General features: G+C 37.8%; 1 protein-coding gene across 1 annotated transcript; it reads left to right on the top strand.

Annotated features, from left to right (window-relative positions):
* The first annotated feature begins 3,047 nt into the window (after window positions 1-3,047).
* LOC104210518 (uncharacterized) lies at window positions 3,048-12,738 on the top strand. Its single transcript, XM_009759431.2, has 8 exons — window positions 3,048-3,190; window positions 3,360-3,856; window positions 4,670-5,048; window positions 5,570-6,960; window positions 8,016-8,129; window positions 10,313-10,467; window positions 11,088-11,198; window positions 12,480-12,738. Exons 2-7 carry the CDS (start codon window positions 3,446-3,448, stop codon window positions 11,134-11,136), a joined length of 2,499 nt encoding a protein of 832 aa, XP_009757733.1. The 5' UTR covers window positions 3,048-3,190; window positions 3,360-3,445; the 3' UTR covers window positions 11,137-11,198; window positions 12,480-12,738.
* The last annotated feature ends 790 nt before the right edge of the window (window positions 12,739-13,528 follow it).

Below are 13,528 nucleotides of genomic sequence, written 5' to 3'. Positions count from 1 at the left end.
GCAGAGATTTCATCGCATCTGCGAAGGCGCATATGCGGTATCTTAGGCCCAAAAGCAGGACATGCGCTGATGCAGAGCATTTCCTCGCACTTGCGATGTCATAGAAGCGAAATATATTCCGCAGGTGCGAGATGTCTGGGATCTATGATTTGTCGCAGAAACGGAGGTGTTGTTACAAAACCGTGATCGCAGAAGCGGTATGATGCTGAGTTGGGTCATTTTCGTAAAAGCAAAGGTTGGGGCCGCACATGGGTTCCGCATAAGCGGGAATATTGTCGCAAGTGCGACTTACCTGGGCAGACTCACAATATATCGAGGTTTTGGCTCTTTTTATCATAATTTGAGATTTGGAGCTTAGTTTTGGCAATTTTTGTAGAGGATTTTCATTGTATGGATTGGAGTAAGTATTTTTGACTCGATTTTTATTATATTCCATGATTCCATTTTCGAGTATAGTATTTGATTGATGATTTTAGAAGAGAAATTTAGGATTTTTGTCTAAATTTTTCTAAAGTGAATAATTGAGATTTGAACATCGATTCGGAGTCAGATTTGAGTAAAATTAGTATGATTGGACTCGTAATTGAATGAGTTATCAGAATTTATGGGTTTTTTCGGATTTCCATGTGCGAGCCCGGAGTTGACTTGGGGCTTTTGATTAAAGATTCAACCTTTATCGATTAGATTTGTTCCCTTTGATATTATTTGATGTTTTTAGCTGTTTTTGACTAGTTTCGAGCCGTTCAGAGGTTGATTTGCACAGGATGGTATTTCTAGAGTGTTATTTGGCTTGCTCGGTATTTATTTTGACTTGTACGAGGTAAGTAACATTTCTAAACTTGGAATTGAGGGTAATTATCATTTGGAACTATGTTATCTATGATGTGTTGAGGTGACACACATGCTAGGTGACGAGCGTGTGGCGTACACCATGGTAATTATGATTCAAGTTGACTTTTAGACTAGTACCAAACTTGTTCTGCTATCATGTCCTGTTATATCCGTATTTTCCCCTACTTGTTGGCTATTTGAGCTGTGATTCATGTTAGAAATTATGTTTAGGCTATATGCTGATTCGATTGAGAATTAATAAGGCTATTTCTATTATTTTGAGTTATCTGATTTAATTGTAATTATATACTCAGTCATGGTTCTTACTTTGCATATCATATCCAGTCTTTGTTCACCATTCATTGCTACATTGCATGTTATCATTGATTTTCCTTATGTGGAGTTGTTGGGATGAGTGGTATGAGATTGCGAGCCCTTGAAACTTGAGAGGTTGATGACTGAGGTGGGCCGTAAAGCCGTGTTGAGAGTGTTGTTGTGAATCGGGCTGCACGGCGCAACATGCCATACTGGCTTCTTTATTATTATTATTATTATTATTATTATTATTATTATTATTATTATTATTATTATTATTATTATTATTATTATTATTATTATTGTGAATTGGACTGCACGACACAACAAGCATTATAGACTTTTGATTAGCGCTTAGGCGGGATCCGCCCCTCCGGAGTCTGACATACCAGCAGTGAGCGCAGTCATAGTGATATATATACACGTGCTTTGGTGAGAGGCTTATGGGCCAAACACCCGTACATTGCTGAGTAATTGTGTGTATGGGATGTAGTGGGTATTTGAGACGGACAACGTGAGTACGTTGAGGGTGAGAGTACCTGGGGATATCATCGTAAAATTATTCATTTGACATGTAGGCATTGAGATATATTCCTCATGCTAGATGGTATATGATAGTTGATGACTTGACATGTAGGCACAAAGATGTATTTTTCTCATGCTAATTGGTAACGAAAATTTTTATTTGGTGTTGTGAATTGGGAATACAGTTCTTTTGATAAACTCATGTTTAGTTGATTTTTAGTTGTAATATCTGGACTTGACTATTATACTTGGAAAACATGTCTATTTTTTCGTAAATGTGAACGAGCTAAGCATGATATCTTTTGAGTTGTTACTTTTACTGCCTCCTTTATATTATTATGAATTTATATTGGGTATTGATGTTGGACACTAACCTTCTTCCGAGCTCGTCATTGCTTTTAACCTAAGGTTAAGTTTGTTACTTATTAAGTACATGAGGTCGATTGTACTCATACTATACTTTTACATCCTGCGTGCAAATTTTAGGGCTGATGTTGCTATGTTTGGCGGGAGCTGACATCGAAGAGGATCCTGCTTCCGGTTATAGCTGCCTCTTATTCTTGGTAGCTTTAGATTTGTTAATCTGTTTATGTATATTTTGAACAGATAATGTATTTATTTTGTACCAGCTTTGTAAATTCTTAGTCTTAGAAGCTCATAACTTGTATTACCAATCCTTAGAATTTTATATGTAAAGCTTAGTTAGTTTATTTATTGACTCCTGTTATCCTATTTGAGTTGTGTTGTCTATCATTTGGCTTACCTAGCGGGTTGAGTTCGGTGCCATCACGACTAGCGGGATTTTGAGTCGTGATAGCCTCTATTTAACAGTCATCATCACCAAATAAAGCAAGTCAATCTTCTCCTTATCTCATTCGCTAATTCGGCAGGGTGATGTGGGGTTTGAGGGGGAGAGGTGCTAAGATTAAATGCAATTACGCATAGTAATAGGCATGGCTGTATTGGGTATTTTTGTTTGGGATTACTTTTCATATCGCAAGCGTTCGATAATATTCAGCTAATAAAATTATTTTATACAATGTCATAATTTTGAGAAATTTAGATTCGTCAAATACTTAACCATACTATTTAATATTTTATATAGCAAAATAACTTTTTAACTATTATTAATGTTTTCTTCCGTAGCTACTAATGCAATGCATAGTTCAATTATATTTTAAAAAATTGTATCTAGTAAAAAATCTTCATTAAAATGTGATACGATGGATTAGGGCATAATATAATAATAATAATAGGTGTAATAAACGAAGAAGAGATTAGCACGGAAATAGGGCGTGCAGCAACTAGTGCTGGAAAGTAAGAAGGAAAAAAAAGTAATAATACTAAACCCGGGTTCGAAGTCGAGCTCCATCGGTTTTTCTCTCTCTAAAAACAAAAACGAAAGGCTTCCCTGCTCCGAGGTTGCGACCCTTTCTCTCTCACGCACACACCTACTCACTTACATTACACACTTCACAAATTACACCACCAAAAACAGCACAACTCGCAACACAAAAAGGTAGAGTATAATTTTTAACCCATCCCTAAATCTTAATCCCCCTTATTATTTTTTCAAATTTTCTCACAACGTCACTCCCTCCCTCTTCCTCCCTCCCCCTTTTTTCCTCTCTAGGGTTTCTGATTCTCCCCTTCCCCCCTATGGCTTCTTTTTTCTCTCGTCTTCACAGGTTTCGCGAAGGTTCCACACTAATTCAAATTGCATTGCAACGGCGTCGTTTTTGTTGCGTCGTCCATCAGGACTGCCTAGGGATTGATGGATTCAACGGTAGATATTCAGGCGGAGCTCAGATCGGACGGTGTGGGAGATAAGAGGCCGGCGGCTGATGATGTGGAATTGGAGGATGCACCGGCTCCGAAGAAGGCGAGGGGCAGTATGGTGATAGGGACTATGAAGAAGGTTGCTGAAATGGTGCTTGTACTTGCTTCTATGGGTAAGATACGAGGAGGTAGGGTTCCTACTGCTGCTGAAACGGAGATGATGGCGGTGGCAAGGGAAAAGTTGGCTCATGTATGCCAAACTTTCGCACCCAAGGATGTGTTTCCACGCGATGCTTTTGGTGCTGTCATTGAGGATCTTGGTCTTAATAAACTGAAAGAACAGAGGTTAGGGTTTCGCCCTCCCAAAATGTCCATTGCTGACAAGTTACTGATGGCTAAAAGAAAGGTAGCTCAACTTTTTGTTTCCGTATCCGCTCAAGTCGTATTTACTTTTTCCACTGATAGAATCGAAATGAATGATGTATTTTAGTGTTTTAAACAAGTGTATGTGCATAGCAAGTATATTGAGTACATAAGCGTGCTTGTTGTGTTTAATTAGTGGATTGTTATTGGTATGCTCGTTTGTTAGTTATGATACTTCCGGGAAAAAATGATTGCCCCAATGTTTCTCAAAGAAGGGTGGTGAAGTTGGAGGTTGTGATCTTCTTTCTAAGTGTAGGGGTTGAATAGCATTTTTCAATATACTTATGGTTTGAGCCGTGGAATCAGCCACTGACGCTTGCGTCAATGCAGGATGCCTACTTCATATTCTCATGGGATGCTGCCCTCTCCCCCCCTCCCTTCCACCGCCTTTTTTTTTCTTTTTCTTTTTCTACATATGCTTATGATTTTTCTTGCAGAAATGCAAGGTAAGGCTACGTACAATAGACCATTGTGGTCCGCCCCTTTCTCGGACCCGCGTATAACGGGAGCTTAATGCACTAGGCTGCCCTTTCTTTTTTATGCTTATGATTTAGATATCCCTAATTTAATAGGACATCGGAGATGTATAAATTTGCCTTTTTGAGGGATAGGGATTATATCCGGTGCATGTAGAACTTGATTTTGAAGTTGCAAATTAGATTCACTGTTCTTCAATTGTAAAGTCTTGCAATTTAGGCGATTATAGTTCCAATATAATCGAGTGGAAATTGATTTTATTGGGCTGTGGCTTATATATCTTATTGAGTTCTACTTTATCTTTCCCTTGTGCTTATAGTTGGAAAAAACTGAGGAATTTTCTGTACCCTCTGCCACATATTCATCTCAACGATCTCAAGCTAATACGGCTACAGCAATTGAAAACCGTGGTCCATCACATGTTGCCCGTATGGTTCCTCCCGATAAGCCAAGTCATGTGATAAATCCCTCTGGAAGCTTCCAACCTGCTTCACCTTTGGTTCATGGAACTTCGGCAAGCTCTGGGACTTTACCTTATCAACTGCCTACCAGTGAGGTCAGGCCAGTAATCTCTAGTGGAGTTGTCTCTGGTAATCCTGTAAGGGATTCTTCTCTAGTTGCATTGCCCAGAGTTGAAAGGCCAAATTTCAGAATGGATGGACGACCAAATGGATATTCCCATACATTGCAAGTTCAAGGTAACAAAAATACGTTCCTTTTAACTGTCAAAGGTGCTCAAGGATTTACCCTGGACTTGTATTTTGACTTCCTATATGGGGGATCTCTTATCCAAATTAATCATGGATATATATACAGAGGTAGCTTGTGGTGGTAGTATAATTGCTATACATGGTCATTTCATCCAAAAAGAAAATTGCTACACTTGGTCTCGTAGTTGTACCATGCATCAAACAACTTATAAAAGGGAATTCTATGTGGTTTCTTCATTAAGCATGCTTACTGATTTGCATCCTTCTCATTCTAGAAATTGATTCCAATATTAAAGATTACCATTTGTATATCATCATAGGAGGCGATCTCATTCTACCTTTATTTCATCTACTAATTCTTGTCACTTTTCTTTGTAGTAAGATGCATATAAAGCAATTTAGTATTCTGGTGTTGGTACGAGGACATTAGTGATTCCATCTTGTTCGTTGTTTAAACTTTTTATTCTTACTGTTGATCTGAATCGTCACAAGTATATTGTTTTTTACAGCAACTTCTGGAGATCACTCAGGTGTAAGAACTCCAACCTGGTCGGTGCAACCTGCGTCAGTTCCAGCAGCTAAACGTGGACCAGATAACAGGATAACAGCGCAGACAGCTATTAAAGTTGAAGGAGGAGCTGATGCCAAATCAGGTATGGCGCCCCAAATAACAGCATCTAGGCCATTTATTTCTCAGGCCACAGCCGGAAATCCACCAACTATTCACCCACGTTTACAAGGAACAAGCTTTGTCCAGTCTCCGCCTATGAGCAATGCTCATGCTGAAATTGGCAAGATTGTTCAGAAGTTTCTACAACCCCGGCTCTCGGAGCGGCCTGCCTGGACTCCTCCGTCTCGCGACTATATGAATGAGGCTTTGACTTGCCAAATGTGCAAGTCAACGATAAATGAGGTTGATAATGTACTTGTTTGTGATGCTTGTGAGAAAGGGTATCACTTAAAATGTCTCCAGACGACAAATCAAAAAGGAGTTCCTAGAGGGGAATGGCATTGTGGAAGGTGCTTATCGATGACTAATGGGAAACCGCTGCCTCCTAAATATGGTCGTGTAATGAGGAATATCAATGCCTCTAAAATGTCTACAATTGCATCAGCTGTTCAATCATCACCAGATAAAAAAGCTTCTGGTCCAGATGAGAAGGTCATTCAGCAGAAGATAATAGCAAATGGAAAGGTTCCTTTGAAGAACTCTCCTTCTGTTACTATGGCAAATAACTATAGGAATCTACCATCTGAGCCAAAGATGGAAAATGACAAAGAAATGGGAGGAAATATTATCACGTCAGGTAAAGAAAATATGGAGAATAAAGATTCCTTGAGATCCTGTTCAAATAATCTGACAGTCATTTCCGGTGATAAGTGCCTTGCTACATCTGCTGGTTCATCAGTTGATAGATCTTGTGAAGAGAAAGTGGTCGAATTGAAACCTCAGGCTCCTGTAAAATCTGAGACAGTTTGCCATTCATCTGATTCCTCGCAAGCTCTTAATCACCTGCAAGCTAATGACTATGCAGGGGTGGCAAACACGACTGAGATGCCATCTGAGCAGTATCATGAAACTCAGCCCATGGCCAGTGATGCTAGAGAATACAGCGCTAGAGCAAGTGTAGGTAACAGTTCAAGTGATGAATCTAAAAACATAGAGCAAGCTGTTGGGCAAATAAATCCTGCTGAAACTTCTGTAGCCAACAAGGATGCTGAGTGTGGTAGCTCATCATCTGATCAATTTCAAAATGTTGACTGGATTGGAAACGTTCTTCAAGTTGCAGATGACAAGTATTATTATCACTCTTGCCGTGTTAACGGATTCATATATAATGTTCAGGACTATGCTCTTGTTCGTTTTGAAAATGAGAGATTGATTCCTTCAAAGCTTCTGGTAAGAATTTACTTCATCTGAGTTTGACCTTTCTTTCCATTTAAAAAATTTATGATTTCTTGGTTTTTTGGGTAAGGATGATATCCAGGTAGGGGTAAGGTTTGCGTACACATTACCCTCCCCAGACCCCACTTGTGGGATTATACTGGGTATGTTGTTGTTCTTGGGTAAGGATGATTTACTTGTTCTTTATGTCAGTGTATGCAATATTTTGGCTGATTATCAAGTAAAAACTTTCTTGTATAGGGTCAACGATAACACTGTTTTCTTAACGAAATGTTGAGCATTATTTGTTCCAATGTTATAGCATTTCTGGCGTTATAACCGCTCTGAATTGTACCTCAACTAGGTTCAATGCTGAGAGTATTGCCTGTCATATTCTGATATGACCCATGTAGCTATGTCAGTAGCTTGTGCAGGTTTAGCATTTGCGTGCAAGTTAACATATTTCAACTTTGAAGTCCTACCAATATGCTTATGCAAATAATTCAGGATATCTTTTACTTAATTTCAGTTACTGTGACTCCTCTATTTTGGGATGTTTCAACATGCTTGACCCCTTTCCACTAAATACTAATAGTATACTTTAATAATTTTTAAACAGCCTTTATGAATACAAATTTATTCAACTATTCAATTTTTGTACTTGCTGATCTAATAGTTGCTCTGTCAAACTAACTTTATAACCATTATGTTAATAATCTTCTACGATTGCTAATATAGCATTTAAGTCACATGACATCTAAAAGGCTGTGTCCAGTCAATGCTGTCATATATAATGGAAGGAAGGAGTATAAAGATAGAAACTTTTATTTCTGTCATTGGGTGTGTGCAAATTTGTGCTTTTCCATATTGTTTGCTAACTGCGATGGTTCTGCTAACGCTATTTGCCTAATAAGCTATTATGTAAATTTTCCTGTTAGTCTTTGCGAGCATATCAAATATCGCAACCTCTGCATAATTATGGCCTCGGTAGTCTTGTTACCACATATATACTTTCTCTTGATATGTATCCCCGTGATTCATTTGGAGAAGCCTCGACTTTTTACTTGCAGACTATGTGGGAGGACAAAAAAGCGGGAACAAAGTGGGTCACTGTCAATCAATGTTACTTTGCACGGGAATTACCACAATCTGTAGGCCGCCCGTGCATGGAGAACAATAATGAGGTAAACAACTAATTAAATTTTGTTTTCTCCTTGTGTTTTGGTATACTTACTATGGCAAGGGATGCCATGATTTTTGATTTTTCATGATTGTGTGGTCTTTTGTTGTCATCATCATGCATGTAAATTTTGCTTTAGATAAACGCATATCTGCTTGAACGCATTGATGTGCTGGAGATGCAGTGTACTTGTGCATAGCTCATTTAGGGTTTAAAGCATTAAGGATGAAAATGAAGATGCGTCATCACTAGTAATGTCTGTTGAAGTTATTAGTGTCACCACCCTTTTTTTCAATTTGTGCTTTATCCATTTGGGTGTTGTATTTGTTTTTTTCTGAATATGGAGCTCAAATGAAACCTTGAATGATTCTAATCTATGTGGGAGGTTGCTATGAGTCTCAAATGTTATGAAGGGTTGGCGATGGTGAATGGTGATTGCTGTAGATTTGATTTGTTTAACTCCGATGATACTGATTTTGTACTCTTTTCTGTTAGGCTCTAGATAATTTCCTGTAAGAAGTCAAGTTAGAAACACCCTCCAAAATCCCGTCTGATGACCCCCCATACCTATATCTATTCAACCTTGCCCTACTGGCCCACAGTCTTCTACCATCTCATCCCATAGCTGTCTGCCATCCCCATACCCCAAGCCCTAATTTTCAACCCCACCCGTCCGTCCATTTCTTTCCTTTTTTTCACGCATTATTTCTTCTCTTCTAATTTGATTATTTATGTATTTTTCCCCTGATCTTCTAAACCCCCCCTCTCTGGCGACCGTCTTTCCAACATCTCTGATACCTCACCTTGTCATCACACTAGTCTCCTTTGTTCCTATGTCCCCAAGCCCTAATTTCTCTTCCCCACGTCCGTCCATCTCTTTCTTATCCTAAAATACATTACTTCTTCTTCCAGTTTATTCTTTTTAAGTTTTTTGATCATATCTTGTTTAATGCTAATAAAAGATTTTAATTTCTTGTTCAAAATTGTCATCTAAATTTTCTGCTGTTTCCTTCTGCACTCATAGCTCTAAATTATCTTTTTTGTTAATTGTACATTTTGGCTTGTCGAACCTGTGTTCTGATATTTTCTTCTGTAATTTACCTGGTGAAATTTTGTAAAATTTGCCTAGGGGTATTTCAACTACAACAACAACAACATACCCAGTAAAAATCCCACTAGTGGGGTCTGGGGTATTTCAGGAATGAAAATCACAATCCATTATGTAAAAATCCCAATTTGATGCATATTCTTTTATACACTTCAATATGACAGGATATGATATCCCCCATAACCTCATCCTGCGTGCCATACGACAACTGGGGAAAAGGGTTCTTTAATCTTGACTTAAACCGATGGAACTTGGGGAGGAGTGATAAATTAGAGAAATAGTGTTGTTTTGAGACTGGAGGGACTATGAAAACATGCAGAAACTGAGAGTTGCTTAGAAGAAATTAAGAGAACTAAGAAAGGGAGAAGAGGGAGAGGAGCATAATAGAGCCTAGACAGGAATCACATGAGAATATTTGCAATATTCTCCCCTCAAGTAGTTTTGGGATAAGCCTTTACTAGGGGAAATTACTTAGTGACCAGGTAGGACTTGAAGGATAAGCTGTCCAGCAACTTTTTCAAAAGATCTCCAACCATTTGTCAACTAATCTTGCTGTCCATGTTTCAATACAATAAAATAAAGCTTGGATTGACCAAAATATGAAGCAATCTAAAGGCAGACACATACATGACTGGACTTGGAAGAAAACTACCCTAAACATTTTCAGGTGTAGAGTCCTCCTAAAAGACAGTATGAACTTATTGAGGTTTATCTTACATCATGTACTCTGTTTGAGAGATTCTAGTGTTCACTGCCGTTCTGTAGCAAGGGGGCCCTTTTTAAATTTGCAAGCAAAAAAGCGTGCTCTTTTTTGGTTGTTTGTTATTGAAAGCATCTTGAGTGATGAGTTGAGACATTTTTTATGGTAAACTAATGGAACAAGATACTGAATCATAAAGATGGTTGCATATGACTACAATTAATTGACTAAAGCTACAAGATTTTGCAGAAAATTTATCACATATAGCTTACCAACCTGCATCTTTGTCTATCCTGCTAACAATATAAATTTAGCATGCAAGAGATAATATATGTTCCATGCTGTAGAATCTTACGTATCACTGCATGTCCTTATACAGGTTTATTTGTCTACTTATATTAGCGTAGTAATGGCTGGCTCGATACAAGGCCCGTGTGAAGTACATCCTCCAAGAAAGTTTACCGAGGAAAGTGAGAGGAGAGCTCGCCTAGCAAAGGGGTCTAATGATGTATCACGACCTCTTTACATATGCAAGTATGTTGAACTTTTTTCATTTGCACTTCTCTTTCTAGCCGTGGAGCAATTTCTAAATGTTTGATATATTTTTGGTTCTTCTGCTTGCTTCAACTTAGATTTGAGACATTTACAATGAGTTGCAATTTTGTTTGAGTTCTGGTGGAGCAAGGAGGAATCTAACTTCGATTGATTGTTTCATTAATTGGTTTTTTAAATATTAATTGCATCTTCTAAGTTGATTAGGGGTGATGTGGTAGCAAACTGTTAGATTGCTGGAATCAATTGTGTTGATAAACTACTACACTTCAATATAAATGAGGTTGCTCTAGTGGAAACAACACTCCATCTCCAAACACGAGGTTGGGAGTTGGAGTTACCAAGGGAGCAAAGTGCAAAAAGGGCCACTTTAAACTTCTGGGCATGGGTTTGCTAGGTGGGGTTTAGCATGTCAAAAGAAAGGAATATATGATACACTTCAGATTTTTTGGATAGAGAATTGATTATATGCAGCAACCTACTTTTTTTAAATAAAATTGATAAGATGCAGACAAATCTATGAGCAGTGGAACCTTGGAGATTCCCTAGTTTCAGATCTCTCATTTGTAATGTTAGTTGACAAAGTCAACTTTTTTATGCAGATGGATTTATGATGAATCAAAAGGGCTATTTCGTGATATCTCTTGTTGATAGAGGTCAGATGATAATTATCTGTTTATTGCAACTGCTGCTTGGCTCGTGGCTTCTATCAGGTACATGAGATATGGCACATCTATTTTTAATTTTTAGCTATCTTTCTTTGTTAATAATGGAAAATATTGGTTCTCTTTCTCGCTTGTTTCACTTCCTTCCCTCCCCCCTACTTTATTCCTGTTGGCGTGTGGGCCAGAGAAAGGTGGGGATTCATGCATTATATCCAAAGAAATCTATCATTGTGGCAAAAATGGGAAACCTCTATAACCCAAAACTTTAAGCACATGATAGACATTATTTTGGAACGCTGTATTATGTTCTACCAGATGTAGAGTCGTGACCTTATTATATACGTAGTTGTTTGCTTTTCACAGTTAATTTATTCAATCTGTTGTTTTTAATTAATGATATTATCATCTTATATCAAACAGTCACTTTTTCAGCTGCATCGGCATACTTTTTTGTTGCCGCTCTTCTTCTTTTTTTTTTTTGTGGGGGTGGGGTGGGTAAAATGGTGTCCTTCTCTCCTTTTAAGGATATGCTTCCTCCATCATTTTGGGTGCCCTATTTAGGCTGTACCCTTGTACTAAGCTAAAAGATTTGAAAATCTTTTTCCATTTATTGAGAAGACAAATTTATTATTTTCCCGTATGAAATATGATGAAATGGAAAAAGAAATTAGATGTTTGGAAAAAAAAAAAATATATATATATATATATATATATATATATATATATATATATATAGAGAGAGAGAGAGAGAGAGAGAGAGAGAGAGAGAGTTTTGTGGATTTTATATCTTTCTTAGGGGTTTACAGAAAGATTACTTTGTGGAAGAAGACATACTTTTTGTACAAGTCAAAGTAGTAGGATAATAATGGTAGAATATCATATGTACGCCTTTGGACATTGGTCCCCAAGAAAAGATTATCATTTGCACCTAATTCTCGTGGTTGAAACTTTTCCCTGTGAACTTGCGTCTTGCTCCATTTTACTTGCCAGGTTAACATGTTTCTCCTGTCGGGATTTTCAAGTTCACATTTACATTTGTCATCCCACAAATTCTTTCTTCTGGTTGATTTGAACTGTGAACTTTCAAATCCTAAAGTTTTGTTTAGACTGAAAACTGTATAAGTTGCTAAACCTGTATATTAGGGGTAGGTGGAGGAGCGGCAGAGGAAAGAAGTGAGGAGGAAAACATGAAGAAAGTTTTTTACAGCAACCTAAGATTTTTAACTAATATCTAAGTCATTTAAATTCCACTTTTTCTTACAATATTGCAAATTAGCTCTTCTAGTATTGTTTTATGATTTTAACTTGCATTTAATTCTCTAAATGCAGCTTGTTGCAGCACTGACCCCTTGACATTTGTGGAGGAAGTCTCAGATGGTGTACAATATTTAGCTCTAGGTCCAACCTGTATCATTCTTCCAGTAATTGTGTCCTGACCCTCTAGTTATTTCTATTTTGTTAGATTATAGCAATTTGAAGAGTGAGAAACAAATCCTTTTATATGTTGTAACTGCCATCCCAATAGAACAGTAGGTTAAATATCATTCATCCAGCAAAGTATGAAATAAAAATGCCCTTGCTTTCGACATTCCATTTTACATTCATAGTTCTCAAATCACTCCTGTCCCCGCCATTCCCCTGGATAAGCGCACACACTGTCAAAAGGCTGTCATTAGTAGCGTTGATTGGACATCCAGAATAAGATTCAATATGCTATGTTCCTTCCTAGTTCAGTTTGAAGATTTATCATCAATTTAATATTCACTTCTCTTTTAAGTCTAAAGAATGTTATTTGCACTTGTGACATATAATCAAGTGGTGGAGCCTGTTGAATTGAAGGTCAGTGAGTTCTTTGCTGTGAGAACCTCCTGGATTAGAAAAAGAAGTTGATTATGGCTTGTTACAATGATAATTGTAGTTTTAACAGTTTTTCCTTTTAACAGTTATTGAAGGCATGGAAATTATGTTAGGCTATAAGATTTTTGGTTGGAGAAAGTCCTTTGTACATATCCCAGCACTTGCTTAGTGCTGCAAGTAATTTTGATTCTTCTTTCTAGATGATATTGACTTGCACTTGCAGAAGAAAAAAAAGGTTAAGATTCTTTTGAAAAGCTACGGGCCAAATAAAAGAGATATGACTGGAGTTGTGCCACCATGAATTAAGAATTGGAAGGGTTGTGGCCTTTATCTAGCTGGACTATCGATAGAGTAAGCTGAATAGGAATGACAATGGGGCGGGGCGGGGCGGGTTTATACATATGCGGGGCGGGGCAGGTTTATACATATGCAGGAGGGTCGGCAACATCAAAACAAATTCAATTTTTTGCGGGTGCGGTGCGGGTTAAGAATTACAATTTTCAAATAAGTACAACTTTTCA

The sequence above is a fragment of the Nicotiana sylvestris genome, chromosome 6 (genome assembly GCF_000393655.2).
Source record: "Nicotiana sylvestris chromosome 6, ASM39365v2, whole genome shotgun sequence".
Lineage (NCBI taxonomy): Eukaryota > Viridiplantae > Streptophyta > Magnoliopsida > Solanales > Solanaceae > Nicotiana > Nicotiana sylvestris.
Note: the sequence above shows the minus strand (reverse complement) of the source record. Positions and strands in the feature narration are given on the sequence as shown.